This window comes from Podarcis raffonei, chromosome 6 (genome assembly GCF_027172205.1).
Source record: "Podarcis raffonei isolate rPodRaf1 chromosome 6, rPodRaf1.pri, whole genome shotgun sequence".
NCBI classification, from domain to species: domain Eukaryota; kingdom Metazoa; phylum Chordata; class Lepidosauria; order Squamata; family Lacertidae; genus Podarcis; species Podarcis raffonei.
This window is the reverse complement of record NC_070607.1, coordinates 10,946,763-10,966,190: the sequence shown is the minus strand read 5'-3', so window position 1 is coordinate 10,966,190 and position 19,428 is coordinate 10,946,763. Positions and strand designations below refer to the sequence as shown.

General features: G+C 51.2%; 1 protein-coding gene across 3 annotated transcripts in view; it reads right to left on the bottom strand.

Moving 5' to 3' along the window:
• NOS1AP (nitric oxide synthase 1 adaptor protein) overlaps window positions 1-19,428 on the bottom strand; it is a 76,241-nt gene that overhangs the window by 21,716 nt on the left and 35,097 nt on the right. For 2 of the 3 annotated variants that reach the window (XM_053391415.1, XM_053391413.1), the window contains exons 3-9: window positions 9,970-10,068; window positions 8,619-8,677; window positions 7,103-7,211; window positions 5,772-5,913; window positions 4,724-4,878; window positions 3,624-3,791; window positions 2,083-2,248 (exon numbers count right to left, since the gene is read on the bottom strand). In XM_053391415.1, the coding sequence (XP_053247390.1) occupies window positions 2,083-2,248; window positions 3,624-3,791; window positions 4,724-4,878; window positions 5,772-5,913; window positions 7,103-7,211; window positions 8,619-8,677; window positions 9,970-10,068 (898 nt within the window). Of the gene's footprint in view, window positions 1-2,082; window positions 2,249-3,623; window positions 3,792-4,723; window positions 4,879-5,771; window positions 5,914-7,102; window positions 7,212-8,618; window positions 8,691-9,969; window positions 10,069-19,428 lie in introns of those variants that run through there. The other variant, XM_053391414.1, reaches the window with a different exon arrangement.

The window sequence follows — 19,428 nt, the reverse complement described above, 5'->3', positions numbered from 1 at the left end:
TCCTCTAGGCTGGCAGCAAATGTCATGTAAAAAAAGGTAAACAAAGGTAAAGGGACCCCTGGACGGTTAAGTCCAGTCAAAGGAGACTATGGGGTTGCAGCATTCATCTAGCTTTCAGGCCGAGGGAGCTGGCGTTTGTCCACAGACAGCTTTCTGGGTCATGTGGTCAGCATGACTAAACAGCTTCTGTAGCAACGGGACACTGTGACGGAAACCAGAGTGCACGGAAATGCTGTTTACCTTCCCGCCACAGCGGTACCTATTTATCTACTTGCACTGGTGTGCTTTCGAATTGCTAGGTTGGCAGGAACTGGGGCAGAGCAACGGGAACTCACCCCCTTGCGGGGATTTAAACTGCCGACCTTCTGATCGGCAAGCCCAAGAGGCTCAGTGGTTTAGACCACAGCGCCACCCGTGGTCAGCAACTGGCTAAGCAACAGGAAACAGAGAGCAGGGGGGAAATTGAGAGTTCTCCCTACAGAGGGATGTAGAAAGTGGCGTTTCCCCAAGGATCAGGATTGCGACCTGTGCTTCTTAACTTGTTCATTAATGATCTAGAGTTAGGGATGAACACTGGAGCAGCCAAGTGGAGGAGACTGCCCAACACAAGGGAAATTGCATGTAGCTGGGTCCATGGCGTGAGAGTCTGAAACATGGGAGAATCTTGCCCAATGGAAAGAATGTGTCCCTCCCATGGCCACCTTCAGGGAGCTGGTGAGAATGTCCCATGAGGCTTGTGAAAGTTAAGTCAGCTGGACAGTCAGTATTTGAGAACACCACCCTTCTTGGTGCTTTACAGACTCCCTCTATTGGTACAGGCTAACCCCACATTTTCATTTTATATGGGCTAAAAAATACATGTTTCTTTAGGTTGGATTTTGGGTGACATCTTCCTGTGGGATTTTGCTTACACGTTCTGATTTGTTTAGCTTTGATTCCCTTGCAAACTGCTTTTAGCAACCGGGAAAACAATATATAAATATTTTAATGAACAGATCGGGGGAAATCCTTGCCTCACAGTCAGCGGCGGAGCAAGCTGATTGGGCGCCTGGGGTGGCGCATGTGCCCTGCGCCTAGGGGCCATAGCTGTCAACTTACAGATTTGAAAATAAGGGACCAGCAGCCAAAATAAGGGATTTTGCTTCGCTTATGCACGTCGGGGCTGCCATCATCCTGGCGCAAGGAGTTCCATCAGCCCTTCCCCGCCCAAGAGAGAGGGAGGGAGGGAGGAAGAGAGACTCTTGCCCGCAAGCCCAGCATGAGCTGGTTGCGGCGCCGCAGTGGCCGCTGAAGCGCCGCCCTTCTGCGTCCCTCCCCATCCCCTCCTCTTCCTCCTCCCTCAGGCCGCCTCCTCAGCCACCTCCAGCTTCCCCTGGCAGCGTGGCGGAAGCCTCGCAAGAGAGGGGCTGCCTGCCCGCCCGCCGCCACCTGTCTCCTCACAACGCGCCCCTGAGGGGGAAAAGGGAGAGACGGAGATGCGGCAGCTCATGCGCGTGCTCTCTCGCGGCGGAGGACCCCGAGCCGCTGCTTGCCGGGCGAGTGTGAAACCCGGGAAATTTAAGGGACATCATCAATCCAGGACAGCAGCGGGACACGGCACTGGGATAAGGGAGTCTCCCACCAAATAAGGGACGGTTGACAGCTATGCTGGGGGGGGGCAGCTGCCCGTGGGGCGGGGTAAGCCTGAGCAGGATGCTCCGTGGGGCCTCGAGAAGTCTGCCTGCCTCCTCCTACTCAGTTGCCCTATACCTGAGGGGGAGGCAGCGGGCGGACTGTTTGGGGCAGAGTGGAGCCTGCGGGCGCCTAAGCCATCGCGTCACTTCCGGGAGAGACAGGTGGCTCAGGCGTGCTGCAGGCCCCACGGTGAGTGCCACCCGGCATTTTGTCACCCCCCTCAGTGGTGACACCCGGGGCGGCCCGCCCCCACCGCACCCCCCTTCCTCCGCCCCTGCTCGCAGCGTCACTGCGATGCTAAGCACAAAGTCGGAAGAGCAACTGTCAGATGAAAATCTTGCTCTAAGCGTTAAGGAGAAGTGGGAGAATGAAAAAGGAGGAGGAATATGGAGGAAGAGGAGCTCTTACTGGGGTTGGATCCCAACAGCTTTGCCTCTAGTTCTTGCACCTGCTTCACCAGAAGCGAAATATGGTTCAGGAGGTCCTTATTCTGCAGCAGGAGCTGGTGCACACGGGCTTGGGCCTCAAGGCGGGCAGCAGCCTCTGTTGCCAGCTGGTCCTTCAACAAGTGCACCTGCAGGAACAGAGATAAAGGAAGACTCAGGTGAGATGCTCTGCTCAGAGGAAGCGGGGAAGGAAGCAAAGGGAAATCTTCTTGGAAGACACTCTGCACCCATGTAGGCACACACTTGCTAGGCTGACACAAAACTGCTAAAGGTAAAGGGACCCCTGACCATTAGGTCCAGTCGCGGACGACTCTGGGGTTGCAGCACTCATCTCGCTTTACTGGCCGAGGGAACCGGCATACAGCTTCCGGGTCATGTGGCCAGCATGACTAAGCCGCTTCTGGCGAACCAGAGCAGCGCACGGAAACGCCGTTTACCTTCCCGCCAGAGCGGTACCTATTTATCTACTTGCATTTTGACGTGCTTTTGAACTGTTAGGTGGGCAGGAGCAGGGACCGAGCAACGGGAGCTCACCCTGTCGCGGAGATTCGAACCGCCGACCTTCTGATCGGCAAGCCCTAGGCTCTGTGGTTTAACCCACAGCGCCACCAGTTTCTAAAGAGCAGGTGGAAAATGCGCCCAGGAAAAGTGGATTTTCACAACATGGCACAGGGAGGAGAAACGTGATGGGCACTGAGCAATGCTAAGAGCCAGAGAGAGGGAGCTTTCAAAGCTGAAATCGAGGCTTGGTGCCTGGACAACAGAGGAAGCTGTGGTCATTGCTACTGGCTACAGAGAGTAATGAGCAGAGGAAGGCTTAGGAGAAAAGATTTTGAGTTTGAAATTGAGATGAGACATCCAATTAGGCAGGATAAATAGTTGGAGGTGCCAGACTGAACTGAGGGAGAATGAGCTGGGGCAAAGAGGGAGAACCAGGCGACAGCAGCATTCTGGCGATCATTGAAAGCCAAGATAACTGTCGGAAGCCGTGCTGAGATAGCAGGCAGAATTAAAAATAGCTAGGAATGAGGAACAGACTCCTGAGCAACATTCCGTGGAAACACTGAACGAGCAATAAAAAAATAAATGCAGGAGAGCGAGTGAGAAGAAGAAGAAGAGTTTGGATTTGATATCCCGCTTTATCACTACCCGAAGGAGTCTCCAAGCGGCCAACATTCTCCTTTCCCTTCCTCTCCCACAACAAAAACTCTGTGAGGTGAGTGGGGCTGAGAGACTTCAGAGAAGTGTGACTGGCCCAAGGTTACCCTGCAGCTGCATGCGGAGGAGCAGGGAATCGAACCCGGTTCACCAGATTACGAGTCCACCGCTCTTAACCACTACACCACACAGAGTCACGGGGACCCAATAGGGCATCTCTCTCATGACACCAGCCACTGGCCCTTTAAGGCATCTGGTCATTTCTAGGACAGGAACATTTCATGCACCGGCTCTGCCCCATGGATCCCTTTGTGCTCTTCCCTCCCGCAGAACAGAGATAACAACCTGGGACACGGCCACTTGCGTCTGCTGCGTCTGCTGCTGCAAGAGCTGCTGCAAAAGCTGCCTTTGGTGGTGAGCAGAGAGAGGGGTCCCTGGCTCAGACAGCTGGGCAGAAGACGGGAGCAGCATCTCGGGGGAAGCCGTCAGGATGTCCTCGTTGTGGAGCAAGCCCTGAAAAAGACAAACAAGCTGCAGGGAATCAACAACAACAATAACAACAATTTATTATTTATACCCCGCCCATCTGGCTGGGGTATAAATACTAAATATTAAAAGCTTCCCTAAACAGGTCTGCCTTCAGGTGTCTTCTAAAAGTCTGGTAGCTGTTGTTCTCTTTGACATCTGGTGGGAGGGCATTACACCAGGCGGGTGCCACTACTGAGAAGGCCCTCTGCCTGGTTCCCTGTAACTTGGCTGCTCACAGGGAGGGAACCGCCAGAAGGCCTTCGGCACTGAACCTCAGTCCCACTGGGGGAAGACACCACAGAGTTGCTTTGATTTGCCATATCTAAGGCAAGAATGATCAACCCGCCCCCCCCAGATTAGTTCCACAGAACTGTGGGTCTTCCCCATCCCCCGAGATGACTCTAAGGCTTGGGAAATTTGCTCTGCAGGCCTCTCTTCTGCTCCTGTGCTGTGGCTGCAGCCTGCTCTTTCGCAGATTCCTGGTTCTACGGAATGGGAGCCAACAGATTTCCGTAGGCTGCACCGTCCCGTCCCCCAAGATGAATGTAAAGGTAAAGGTAAAGGGACCCCTGACCATTAGGTCCAGTCGTGACCGACTCTGGGGTTGCGGCAATCCTCTCGCTTTATTGGCCGAGGGAGACGGCGTACAGCTTCCGGGTCATGTGGCCAGCATGACTAAGCCACTTCTGGCGAACCAGAGCAGCGCACGGAAACGGTGTTTACCTTCCCGCCGGAGCGGTACCTATTTATCTACTTGCACTGGCGTGCTTTCCAACTGCTAGGTTGGCAGGAGCAGGGACCGAACAACGGGAGCTCACCCTGTCGCAGGGATTTGAACCGCGACCTTCTGATCGGCAAGCCCTAAGGTCTGTTGGTTTAACCCACAGCACCACCCGCGTCCCTCGAGATGAATGTACCTTGGTGCAAAGCAGGCCAGGCAGCTCTCCCCCGACAGCATCAAGGTCCGTCACTCCCCTGTTGAACTCCAGGTGGTGCCTCCCCGGCAGCCCAGAGTCCACGGCATCAATGTCCGTTTCCTCAGCGGCGACAACCGGCTCTGCTTCAGGCAATGCTAGGAGAAAACAAAGGGCACCGTGAGGGCGGGGTGGAGGAGGAGGGAATTATCCCTGAAAACTCGTGGTAGAAAATGGAAGGAAGTCCGCAAGCTTCTCCTCTAAGGGTCAAGGGGGCTGGTGGAGGCTTCTGGTGGCCTGCTTGCCAAGGGGCAGGCAGTGGGTTGTGGGGGGGATGCGTCAGGCGGCAGAAGACCCAACCCCCATGGCAGGACGCCAGGAATGGATAAGGGAAGGGAAAGTTCTTACCAACTGCTTTTTATTCAATATTCACAGAGAGAGGCTTGGGAATGGAGCCGCTTGGAATCATGGTGTTGCCCCGAGTGAGTGTCCACCCCCCTTCTTCTCTCATGTGTCACAGCTATGGGCGCTGACAAGTGCCCTCTGCCTTTGAGCTCTTTGCTCTCCTACTCTCAAGGCTTGCCAGGTTCTGGGAGAGGGTGGTCTGGAATGCTTTCTAAAGACACTGAGTCCACCAACTGTTGCCCCTTTGGTGCTTCTTCTTCTTCCTCCTCCTCCTCTCCCATTATTTCCCAACTTTCCCCCTCATCTTCCCCTGACCTGTGACCTCCCTCAAACCCCTGTTGTAATTCTGAACTGCCTTCTTCTTCTCTGGAAGGGTCAGGCCAGGGAGGCAGTCTCCACCCATTCCTCCTCTGCCCAGTCCCTGACAGAATGGGGCCGGATGTTTGCTCTGTACACCCTCTCAACTCGGCGTCGGAGGGAGAGGGAGTTTCTCAAACTTTGCCAAGTGCAACTTTCCTCATCACGGTGGTTTCTGGCAGCCCTGTTGCTCTGAGAAGAGAGTGATTCTCTTCAGGACTTAGTCCGAGGAGGAGGAACATCCAGACTGAGGGTGCCAGCAGCAGCCTCTTTGCCCTCGCCCACGCACCTGGCGCCTCCGGGTCTTCTCTGCCCTTCTCGCTCTGGCTGTCCTCTTGGCCGTCCGCGTTCTGGTGAGTGTGCTGCAGGCTCAGCTTGTGGCAGACCTCAAACGCTTGCCCCACAGTTCGGACAATGCGCATGGCCTGACTCTGCAGAGAGACAAGGAAAGAGGTTCTTCCCGGGACACAAAGAACAATGGACCCTTTGCCAAATCAAGAACCTCCTGCCACCTCTGTCCTGATGCGAACTGGAGAGAAACCCAAGGATGCAACTCCAACGGGGGGGTAGCGCCACACAGGATCCTGACCATTCAAGCAGTCCAGGCAAGGCATTTGTGCCCAAGTAACTGCGCCCAGCTCCCCCATCCTCTCTCTCTTTTATATATTTTTTATTAAATTTTCCGTTTTACAATTTAAAATACTCATTAGACATCCTTAAGATATCAATGACTTTCCTACTTCTCTTTCCATGCTTCATTTTGCATATCATAAAACCCTGCATATTTTACATAAACTAAACCATTCAGTGTTCCGTTATTACGTCAATCAAAACTTGTTTACACTGTTGATTTTATCTTAATGCTGCCAGGGTTTTCAGCTGTACACAATTATTTCCCATAGATTCAATAAACGTTTTCCAATCTTCTCTAAATGTATGTTCTTCTTGTTCTCTTATTCTATAGGTTAAGTCTGCAAGCTGCACATATTCTGTCAACTTAAGTTCCCATTCTTCTTTGGTTGGGACCTCACTCGTTTTCCATTTTGGGGCTAACAAAACATGGGCCGCAGTAGTGGCATACAGAAATAACCTGTTTTGACACCTGGGAATTTCAGTCTAAATTATCCCCAACAGAAAGGACTCTGTTTTGGGGGGGAAAGTACTTTTAATTCTTTCCCCAATTCGTTATGGATCATTTCCCAGTACTCTTCTACCCTTTTACAAGTCCCCCACATATGAAAGAACATTCCCTCCACCTCTTTGCATCTACGTGGGAAGCCAATTTTTAAGTCCAGAGGGGGCCCTCCAGATGTTTCAGTCTGCCATAGCATGTAAAAACAGAAAGAAAGAGTAGAAGAAGGGAAAAAACCTTTGGCACCAGAGGTGGTCTTTTCTCATACTAGCTTCAAACTGGGAGAGAAAATTGCCTTCCTTGTAACCTGTTCACAATCCCCATCTAAGTAGGTCTCAGGTTCCACACTGTGCCTCCAGCTGCAAGCTCTGCCAGAGGTGCTATCTCCACATTTACACCAGGATCCTGCCCCACAAAGAGAGATACTCAGAGGCCCCCACCCCAAGGCTTGCCTGCTGCTGGCCAGAGCAGACCAGCTTGGAGCTCACCTTCTTCTTCGACTTGAAAACGTTACAGCGGAAGACGTTGCTGGAGCCATCCCTGGCAATGTAGCTGAAGATCTTCAGGTCCTGGGAATCGTGGGACACGTAGAATATCCTGCAGGAACGGCACAATAATTGTACAGGTGCCCAAGATGCACAAAAGAGGCTCCCATGCTCTTTGGCTGGGATGGGAGCCTGAGGCCCTCGAGGTGTGGTGAGACTCACAAGTCCCATCACCCCTGGGCACTGGCCATACTGGTTGCCGTGGGTGAGAGTCCAATAACAGCTTCTCACCTGGGCATAAGAGGAAATCAGGACAAGGGCAAGTAGGGAACTCCTCTCTTGGAATGGTTATTTGGGGCGGGCTCTGCATAAAGAAGGGACGTAGGTGGCGTTGTGGGTTAAACCACAGAGCCTAGGACTTGCTAATCAGAAGGTTGGCGGTTCAAATCCTCACGACGGGGTGAGCTCCCGTTGCTTGGTCCCAGCTCCTGCCAACCTAGCAGTTTGAAAGCACCTCAAAGTGCAAGTAGATAAATAGGTACCACTCCGGCGGGAAGGTAAATGGCGTTTCTGTGCGCTGCTCTGATTCACCAGAAGCGGCTTAGTCATGCTGGCCACATGACCTCCAGAGTGGTACGCCGGCTCCCTCAGCCAATAAAGCAATATGAGTGCCGCAACCCCAGAGTCAGCCACGACTGGACCTAACGGTCAGGGGTCCCTTTACCTTTACCTGCATAAAGATAAAAAGGTAAAAGTAAAGGACTCCTGGACGGTTAAGTCCAGTCAAAGCCAAAAACGGGCTTGCGGCACTCATCTCACTTTCAGGCCAAGGGAGCCAGCGTTTGTCCGCAGACAGCTTTCCGGGTCATGTGGCCAGCATGACTAAACCACTTCTGGCACAACGGGACACTATGACGGAAACCAGAGTGCATGGAAATGCTGTTTACCTTCCCGCCGGAGTGGTACCTCTTTATCTACTTGCACCGGCGTGCTTTCAAACTGCTAGGTTGGCAGGAGCTGGGACAGAGCAATGGGAGCTCACTCCATCATGGGGATTCGAACTGCCGACTTTCCGATCGGCAAGCCCAAGAGGCTCAGTGGTGTAGACCACAGCACCACCCGCATCCCTCTGCATACAGGATATCAGGCACTAATGAAGGACACCAGGCTTCATGTGGGAACGCTCAGTGGCGAGGAGATCCCTCACCCAGAAAAGTCCACCTGCTGTCAACCTGCAGGGGGCATCAACTGGCTCTTGTGAATAGTGACAAGCAAGACCATGTCCTTTTCCATTTTATGTGGGGTTTTTTTGCTTTTAAAGCGACCCAGCCCATCCTCCCCTTGTGCCTCATCTGCAGTAGAGGTTCCCTTCTTCCTGAGACAAGGCTCTGCTTCCCCTTTCATTAACCTGCCAGCAGCGGCCAGAGGTCCAACTGTAGATTTCCTTTGGCCAGACACAGACCGACCCAAGTTAAGTGTGCTACAAGCCGACACTCCTTCCTTGCTCTCGAGATCTCACCTGTAGATTGGGTCGTGCATCACCAGCAGTTTGCTCTCATCCCAGTCCCACTCTTTCTTCTGCAAAAGAGAGCTGCGTATAAGCAAGACAGATGCCTTACTGAGTGGCAGAGTTATTACAAAGCTCACAAGGAAGGTCTGGTGCGCCCATCATCCTTCAGGTGAGCTGGCATCAGCGGATGTCACCTGCAACCCGCAGGGTGGGCGGGATGAGATTTGACTCTGCATTGGCTGCAGGTGCCTTTTGCCAGGAAGGAAGAGGCACCTGCAGCCAATGCAGCAGAATATGGCCAGCGCTAGCCAGCTGATGGGCAAGGCTTAGGTTCTACTCGGGTAAGAGGAGCACACAGCAAAACAAGGCCTATAAGCTGTAAAGGTAAAGATAAAGGGATCCCTGACCATTAGGTCCAGTCGTGGCTGACTCTGGGGTTGCGGCGCTCATCTCGCTTTATTGGCCGAGGGAGCCAGCGTACAGCTTCCGGGTCATATGGCCAGCATGACTAAGCCGCTTCTGGCGAACCAGAGCAGCGCACGGAAACACCGTTTACCTTCCCGCCGGAGGGATACCTATTTATCTACTTGCACTGGCGTGCTTTTGAACTGCTAGGTTGGCAGGAGCAGGGACCGAGCAACGGGCACTCACCCCGTCGTGGGGATTCGAACCGCCAACCTTCTGATCGACAAGTCCTAGGCTCTGTGGTTTAACCCACAGCGCCACCCACGTCCCTTTTTTGTGCACCCGGAAGCAGTGGCAGTGGGGTAGAAGGAGAGCAAAGAGGAGAAGGAAGCTTCTTTCTCCCCTTGGTCTCCCCCCGCCCCGCCATAGGAAGCACGAGACTGCATTTCAAAACACCTTTTTGTACCTCCCACAAGATCCCTTCTCTCCTTCATTTCCCCCTCAACGCAATAAGAAATTCTGTTGTGCATTTGAAAATGCAGGCTCACTGCTCATTCTCCTCATGGCAACAGCAGCAGGGACAGGGCCCACTAAGGAGAGAAAGAAGCGTCCTCTGTTTTGTCTGTCTGTCCGTCCGTCCCCGTCCCCCACCACTGCCACTGCTGCCTGTAAGATTGGGCCATGCCCCTCTGTAACATTTGATTTGACCAATTCTGGTAAGGGCCTGTCCGGCAGAGACAAAAAGAAACCTTGCCACCCAGGTTGCATCCTGCTGAGCAGAAAAGTGTCCCGAGCAAATATGGGGGAAAGAGACGGCTCTCTTTTACCTCACGGAGCCAGAAAGGACAGTGGCCGCCTCATGAAAGTCAACGAAATCGCCTTCCATCCAGCCTAAGGGAGGAATTGCACAGACGGGGCCCAGAGCTTATTGCAGCCCGGGGAACCGGGAGCTCACCTTCTTCTTCTTCTTTTTCTTCAGCAGCACCTTCACGCCGTCCACGGACACCATGAGAGTGACCTTCTTCTTCTTTATACTTTTGGCTTTGAACTCGTACTGTGGGGAGAAAAAGCACAACAGGAAGGAGGCCCCTCAGCTGCGTCTCCAAGCTATTTGTGCAGCACAGGAACCCACCCCTTGGCCTGCCACCCCCAGAGGCTTATTTCATGCGCAAGGTAGCCCCCAGGTCACAGCTACCATGTTTCCTAGGGGCACTTTGTGTGGACCCTGGTATGCACAAGCAACCTCATAAGGGGGCCAGACAGGTGGGCCACGGACAAGGGCAGCGTCAGCGGAAGGTGCAATGTGCTTGGAGGGGATACCCCAGCAAGGAGCCTCCGCAGGCCTGGCCAGCTGTCTGCCTGTTGAGGAAGACACCTTTTCTTTCTGTTTTACATTTTAGAATATTCACTTAACGGTAAAGGTAAAGGGACCCCTGACCATTAGGTGCAGTCACAGACGACTCTGGGGTTGGGGCGCTCATCTCGCTTTATTGGCCGAGGGAGCCAGCGTACAGCTTCCGGGTCATGTGGCCAGCATGACTAAGCCACTTCTGGCGAACCAGAGCAGTGCACGGAAACGCCGTTTACCTTCCTGCTGGAGCGGTACCTATTTATCTACTTGCACTTTGATGTGCTTTCGAACTGCTAGGTTGGCAGGAGCTGGGACCGAGCAACGGGAGCTCACCCTGCCGCGAGGATTCAAACCGCCGACCTTCTGATCGGCAAGCCCTAGGCTCTGTGGTTTAACCCACAGCGCCACCCACGTCCTAATATTCACTTAAACAACCTTAAAATATCAACGACTTCCCTTCCTCTCTTTCCATGGTTCATTTTGCACAACATAAATCGCTGAATATTTTACATAAACTAAACCATTCAGTATTCTATTATTGCACCCATCAAAACTTATTTACACTGCTGGATTTATCTTAACGCTGCCCACGTTTTCAAATACAATTTCCCTCCATATATTTAATAAACATTTAATAAACATTCTTTAAACATATGTTCTTCTTGTTCTCTTATTCTACATGTTAGGTCTGCAAGCTGCACATATTCCATCAATTTCAGTTGGCATTCTTCTTTAGTTGGGACTTTGCTTGTTTTCCATTTTTGGGCTAACAAAACACGGGACGCAGTAGTGGCATACATAAATAACCTTTTTTGACACCTGGGAATTTCATCCTGAATTATCCCCAACAGAAAGGACTCTGGGTTGTTTTTTTTGGGGGGGTGGGTGCTTTTAAACATTTTTTTCAGTTCATTGTGAATTATTACCCATCACACTTTTACCCTTTTACAGCTCCACCACATATGATAGAACGCATCGTTTCTGAGCCACTTGTGACTTGTACAAAACAGAGAAGTACAAAAGGATGATGGCACAAACTCGCTGTCTCAGAATTAACATGAAGCACGATCCTCAGGGGCACATTTGGCATGAAGTACAGCCCTCCACAGAATTCCTGAGGCCAGCTCCATGGGAATAACAACAACAACAACAACAACATTAATAATAATAATAATATATTATTTCTACCCCGCCCATCTGGTTGGGTTTCCCCAGCCACTCTGGGCGGCTTCCAACAGAAGGTTAAAAATACATTAAAACATTAGTCATTAAAAACTTCCCTAAACAGGGCTGCCTTCAGATGTTTTCTAAATGTCATATAGTTGTTTATCTCTTTGACATCTGAATGAACTACAGCAGGACAAGACTGACAAGGCAGGGTTACTTTCGTCCTAAAACCATCAAATACAGTGGTGCCTCGGTTTAAGAACAGTCCGGTTTAAGAACGATTTCCTCAAAACCGGAAATAGTGTCTTGGTTTGAGAACTTTACCTCGGTCTAAGAACAGTTTCGGTTTAAGAACAGACTTCTGAAACGAATTAAGTTAGTAAACCGAGGTACCACTGTAGTTTCATTCAGGATCCTGAGACATCCTCCGGTGGTATGATAACGGGGAGTCACAGGTGACCCCTGAAAGATTTTAAGACTTCAGTATGTCCTCTGCATGAAGATCTCAGATTGTGTGACGGAGCCTCTATGCACCTGCAAGTCCAGAGTGAAATCCGAGCCTATGATGGAAAATTATTGCACAAGCAGCTTTACAATAACTGTTTTATACAGGAGAATAAAGCAAGGATTGTTTTCGTACATGATTCACAGCTGCTGAGAAAGACCTGCTGAAGACTAAGGGCTCATCCACACGTAGCCTTTCTAGCCACAGGCTCATGCTTCTCCAGTCCATGTTTTAACACTAGTTGTTTTTGCCCTGGTGCTTTCTTCAGGAAAACCCGACATTTACCACTGAATTGGAGCAATTTGAGTTGTCTGCAGATTGCCATTTGTTCCAATTCCGCAGTAAAGAGCAGTATTTTAAAGGGAGAGCACTGGGGCAAAAAGAAAGGAAGGAAGGAAGGACTCAAACACAGACCTAGAAAGCCCTTGCCCTTTGCCCATAGCTGTGCAGAGCGAAGGTTAGTGTGGTTGAGCCCTGAGTAGACTCCATCACTGATGAGGAGAGGGTCCTTGCTTAGCAATAGGAAACCTTTTTCCTTGGTGTACATCAGTCCATAAAGAAGGCTGATCGCCGAAGAATTGATGCTTTTGAATTATGGTGTTGGAGGAGACTCTTGAGAGTCCCATGGACTGCAAGAAGATCAAACCTATCCATTCTGAAGGAAATCAGCCCTGAGTGCTCACTGGAAGGACAGATCCTGAAGCTGAGGCTCCAATACTTTGGCCACCTCATGAGAAGAGAAGACTCCCTGGAAAAGTCCCTGATGTTGGGAAAGATGGAGGGCACAAGGAGAAGGGGACGACAGAGGACGAGATGGTTGGACAGTGTTCTCGAAGCTACCAGCATGAGTTTGACCAAACTGCGGGAGGCAGTGGAAGACAGGAGTGCCTGGCGTGCTCTGGTCCATGGGGTCACGAAGAGTCGGACACGACTAAACGACTAAACAACAACATCAATTCTTAAGGAATAGCAATACTGCAGATGAGACATAGATTATTTCACGGTGTCAGAACCATGACAGAAGATGGTGTCAAGGAAGGACGTGTGAATCAGTCAAGATACCCAGGTGTTGGGAAGGTCCAAACACACAGTATGAAGTCAGGGGTGAGACATTCCTATCAGGAAACGTAAGGGCCATTGCGATAGCTGGAGGCAGCTCCTCCATTGGTGATGGAAGCATTGCCCAACCATGACAGCTCTTCCTTTAACCAGAACAGAAGTATGAAAAGCCAGACAGAAGCACAGACTGAGAATTATTCTCCCCACTGCATTTCTGCACTTTGGACCAAGTAGAGCAAATTATTTAATCAACGACGGACGTGGTTCAGTCGGCTGCTTGCTTCCTATATTTGTAACACCAGCTTCGCAAACTGCATAGCTTTTGTTTTATCTCAAGTTTATTTTGCATTTCATTCCCATGGGCTCACCCAGATGCTCAAGTAGATCTTCATTTTCTTTATTAGTTACAGATCTGTACCATTTCTAAAAAACATCCACTTCTGTAACCACAATGCAAACTCTTAAATGTTGTATTTTATCTTTAATAAAAATGTTGATGCCTCCCGGTTAAATCCTGAGTCGGCAGTTCTGTTTTCTGGCTTGGTTAGCCACTGGCATGTCCTCAAGCCAGATACCGGCCTTAAGTGGCCATTGGGCTGCTGAGAAGCACATTTACAAAGACTTGTCCGAGTGTAACTATCTCCTAAAGGGTCTTGCGCCATGGGAAACTGCTTCATGTCATCTCTACGACCCTTATTTATCCAGACAATCGCTCCATGGGTCAGGCTTGCTCCAGGCAGGGGACCAGTATAGAATTCTGCATTTGCAAACTGCCAAGAGAGGGGCATATATTGATCATTTCGGGGCAGGAACAGGGAATGGCAATGTGATAGAAAGCTGGATTTCCTTGTCAACAATGTCACAGAAGGACATAGGCCTGGTGCCAACATCAGATCATAGAATCAGGAAGATCCTGTTTTCAAAAGGTCACATGTGACAGAATTCATCAGTTTAATGCACACTGCTTCTACCTCTATAGTTTACACAAGCATAACAAACTCATACACACATCCAGGGTGGTTATATAATATTCATATAAAATTTGGGCCAGGGGGAGTGGATGGGAGTCCCCCAACCTCTCCAAACTGACCTTTGTCTTCAGCATCTCCTTTATTTTCCACAGAGGCTATTTTTAAAAAGCAGAAACTCTACCCTTTTGCCATCCAAGATAAGGCTGTGGGGGAAGACAGGGGCCCTAACTCAAGTTCTCAGAACATCTAAGAGCCACAAAGCAGGAGCAATGAGCAAAGGGAAACATGCTGGCCCGTAAGGGGGGCAGAAATAATCCAAAGTAGCATAATATATTTTATTAGGACCAACAAAACGTGTCACAAAACGGAGGCAACCTTTTTGTCTTCCAGAAGAGGCAAGAGTTGGAAGGTGAGTAAAGAAATATAAACAGCAAAAAGGTACAAAAGTATGCTTGGGCGTCAGCTATTCAGGATCCTGATAAATATTTAAATTCTTGCATCCAGGGGTTCAAATGCACAGAACAACAAGATCTTCCCATCTAACATCCTCCAGGCTTCAAAGCCCTTGGGAGTTCAAAAAGGGGGAATTTACCAAGGTATGAGGTGAAACACTTGGGATAAAGGTAAAGGTAAAGGGACCCCTGACCATTAGGTCCAGTCGTGGCCTCCTCTGGGGTTGCGGCGCTCATCTCGCTTTATTGGCTGAGGGAGCCGACATACAGCTTCCGGGTCATGTGGCCAGCATGACTAAGCCACTTCTGGCGAAGCAGAGCAGCGCATAGAAACGTTTACCTTCCCGCCGGAGCGGTACCTATTTATCTACTTGCACTGGCATGCTTTCAAACTGCTAGGTTGGCAGGAGCAGGGACCGAGCAACGGGAGCTCACCCCGTTGTGGGGATTCGAACCGCCGACCTTCTGATCGGCAAGTCCTACGCTCTGTGGTTTAATCCATAGCACCACCCGTGTCCCTTGGGATAGGACAGACAAAAGATAAAACAGGCCACTCAGGAGACCAGGGGTCGGCAACCCGCAGAGGAGGGTGGCGGCCGGAAGGCGCGCCAGGGCGCAGCGGCGGTTCTCCCCTCAGGTGGACACTGCTGCCACTGCCACCACCGGCACCTGCCACACACAGGCGCGTCCGCACGCAGGTGCGCTCCCTTTCGCCGTCGCGGCAGCCCGCCCGCCCTCAGGCCCCGTGCGCTGCGCCGCTTGACGTCGAGAGCCGCCCACCCAGGCCACGCTCTCCTCAGGGTTTGTGTGTGTGTGTGTGAGGGGTGGCGGTGGTGCTTCGGGATCCTTTTCCATGCCTTGCTTCTGAGTGGCCGCAGAGTTGAGGGAGAGCACCTGAGGTGAACCACAAAATGGTCAGGGAGGAAGGGTGAATTACATCAGGGACGAGGAGGGGGTCCAGAGGTAGCCAGCAGGAGAGGCGGGGGAGCACGAGAGCAACTGGAGGGAGGGGGGGCTGTTAGGCACCAAAATCCTGCATGCAGGATTTCCCCGTTCTCTCGTGCCTATGCAATTCCTGCCCTTCTTCCCCCTCGAGATTTGCTGCAGAGACAAGCAAATGAAGAAGAAAGGGAAGAGTATTAGCTGACATGTCCCATGGAAAGCACCACAGATTCCTTTGCTTACCAGCTCTTTTTATTTTAAGTTGGCTTCAAACCTGTAATTGTGTAGGTGTACGTATGTATACATATACACACATAAATATTCATATCTCTTCCCTCTCACCTTCCTTTCACCCAGTTTCTCTGGCACTGGTTTATAAATGTAGAAATGATGAGAATGTTGCACCAGCAGAAGGAATGGATATGTGCTGTTAGTAAAAAGAGAGGGAGTTGAACTGCAGGGAGGGACAGACACTTTTCTATGTATTAATTTGTATAATGCCATCTTTGCACATGGTGCTTTGCAAAAAATGGATTTGAGAGGTACCATACCCCTCTTTGCTATCTGAAACAGACTCAGGGAAAAGAGAGAGAATGGGGGAAGGGGGAGAATGTGTGGTTATTTACATTTGGCTTGTTTCGCGGCTCCCAGTTTTTCTTTTCTTCGGAAACTGGTCCAAGTGGCTCTTTTTGTCTTAAATAATAATAATAATAATAATAATAATAATAATAATTTATTATTTATACCCCGCCCATCTGGCTGGGCCTCCCCAGCCACTCTGGGCGGCTTCCATAAAAACCAAAAATACAGTAAAATATCACACGTTAAAAACTTCCCTGAACAGGGCTGCCTTAAGATGTCTTCTGAATGTCAGGTAGTTGTTTATCTCTTTGACATCTGCTGGAAGGGCATTCCACAGGGCGGGCGCCACTACCGAGAAGGCCCTCTGCCTGGTTCCCTGTAGCTTTGCTTCTCGCAATGAGGGAACCGCCAGAAGGCCCTCGGCGCTAGACCTCAGCGTCCGGGCAGAATGATGGGGGTGGAGACGCTCCTTCAGGTATACTGGACCGAGGCCGTTTAGGGCTTTAAAGGTCAGCACCAACACTTTGAATTGTGCTCGGAAACGTACTGGGAGCCAATGTAGGTCTTTCAAGACCGGTGTTATATGGTCTCGGCGGCTGCCCCCAGTCACCAGTCTAGCTGCTGCATTCTGGATTAGTTGTAGTTTCCGAGTCACCTTCAAAGGTAGCCCCACGTAGAGCGCATTGCAGTAATCCAAGCGGGAGATAACCAGAGCATGCACCACTCTGGCGAGACAGTCCGCAGGCAGATAGGGTCTCAGCCTACGTACCAGATGGAGCTGGTAAACAGCTGCCCTGGACACAGATTTGACCTGTGCCTCCATGGACAGCTGTGAGTCCAAAATGACTCCCAGGCTGCGCACCTGGTCCTTCAGGGGCACAGTTACCCCATTCAGGACCAGGGAATCCTCCACACCTGCCCGCCTCCTGTCCCCCAAAAACAGTACTTCTGTCTTGTCAGGATTCAACCTCAATCTGTTAGCCGCCATCCATCCTCCAACCGCCTCCAGACACTCACACAGGACCTTCACCGCCCTCACTGGTTCTGATTTAAAAGAGAGGTAGAGCTGGGTATCATCCGCATACTGATGAACACCCAGCCCAAACCTCCTGATGATCTCTCCCAGCGGCTGCATGTAAATGTTGAAAAGCATGGGGGAGAGGACAGAACCCTGAGGCACCCCACAAGTGAGAGCCCAGGGGTCTGAACACTCATCCCCCACCACCACTTTCTGAACACGGCCCAGGAGGAAGGAGCGGAACCACTGTATGACAGTGCCCCCAGCTCCCAGCCCCTCAAGACGGTCCAGAAGGATGTTATGGTCAATGGTATCAAACGCCGCTGAGAGATCCAGCAGAACTAGGAAACAGCTCTCACCTTTGTCTCTAGCCCGCCGGAGATCATCAACCAGTGCGACCAAGGCAGTTTCAGTCCCATGATGAGGCCTGAATCCCGACTGGAAGGGATCCAAATGGTCCGCTTCTTCCAGGCGTGCCTGGAGTTGTTCGGCAACCGCTCGCTCAATCACCTTGCCCAAGAATGGAAGATTTGAGACTGGGCGATAGTTGGCCATCGTGGCCGCATCTAAAGATGTTTTTTTAAGAAGCGGTTTAATAACCGCCTCTTTCAGCGGGTCTGGGAAGGCTCCCTCACGGAGGGAAGCATTCACCACCCCACGAAGCCCATCGCCCAGTCCTTCCCGGCTAGCTTTTATAAGCCAGGATGGGCAAGGATCCAGGAGACAGGTGGTTGGTCTCACTCGTCCAAGCAGCCTGTCCACATCCTCGGAGGTAACAGATTGGAATTGATCCCACTCAACTTGACTAGACAGAACTCTAGCACTCTCCCGCCCCGGCCCTGCTCCCATGGTGGAGTCTACTTCTTCCCGAATCTGAGCGATTTTATCTGCAAAAAACTTTGCAAAATCATTGCAGGAGAACATGTGGCCCATACTGGGCCCCGATGTTGCAGGTGGTTCCGCTAAATTGTGAACCACCTGAAAAAGTCTCCTGCTGCTGTTTTCTGCAGATGCAATAGAGGCGGTGAAGAAATTCTTCTTCGCCGTCGCTATCGCCACTTGGTAGGCTCGACGTTGAGCTCTAACCTGTGTCCGGTCAGATTCGGAATGAGTTATCCGCCACCGGCGCTCTAGCCGTCTCAACGATTGTTTCATTGCCCTCAGATCCGTGGAAAACCACGGGGCTGTCCGGGCTCCATGCAATCGGAGAGGGCGCTTCGGAGCCAAACAGTCAATAGCCCTGGTTAACTCCGCATTCCAGCGGGCCACCAGGGAATCAGCTGAAAGGCCATCAACATGGGATAAAGCATCCCCTACCACTCTCTGGAAACCATTTGGATCCATTAAGTGGCGGGGGCGGACCATCCGAATTGGTCCCACCTCCCTGGTTGCAGGCCCCTGCTAGAGACCTTTCCTCAAGATCAGTTTTCACCGAGTGAGTGGGTAATCTTCCAGCCTCTTTACTGAACACTTTTGGGATGTGAAACCATGTGAATCTCTCCACAGAGAATGCATCTACAGTGGTACCTCAGGTTAAGTACTTAATTCGTTCCAGAGGTCCGCACTTAACCTGAAACTGTTCTTAACCTGAAGCACCACTTTAGCTAATGGGGCCTCCTGCTGCTGTGCCGCCGGAGCACAATTTCTGTTCTCATCCTGAAGCAAAGTTCTTAACCTGGAACGCTATTTCTGGGTTAGCGGAGTCTGTAACCTGAAGCGTATGTAACCTGAAGCGTATGTAACCTGAGGTACCACTGTATTAGGATAGTGGCTTGTGGAGAACAGCCAAGGTGCCCATGGGGTTTCGTATCTAACCTAGGTTTGTGCGGCTTAAAAAGGCCACAAGAATGTAAGGCAATGCAGCTTTCCCCAGCCTATTTCTGATTTCTTTTTCCCTCGTGAGAAACGTGGGTAGCCGATTACTCCATCGCTTTAGGCCCAGGGTCGGATCTTTGCCAGCCTTACCCAGTTTGGAGAGCAAAGCAGAGATGCTGGCGAAGTAACCCTAGGGCTCGCAGAACCATTTGTTCCCGCCAGGAGTATTTGGGGGGGGGGCAGGGTGACAAAGGAGAAGGTCCCTCATCAGTTCTAGATCACATGCACCCTCAAAGAAAGAAAAGGAAAAAGTTCACTGGGAGCATGAGGAGAGAGCAGGAACCAGTGAAGGCGGTGAAGTTCTTCAGCTGTCTACCAGCTCCACCTGGTACGCAGGCTGAGACCCTACCTGCCTGCGGACTGTCTCGCCAGAGTGGTGCATGCTCTAGTTATCTCCTGCTTGGACTACTGCAATGCGCTCCACGTGGGGCTACCTTTGAAGGTGACCCAGAAACTACAACTAATCCAGAATGTGACAGTCACTAGACTGGT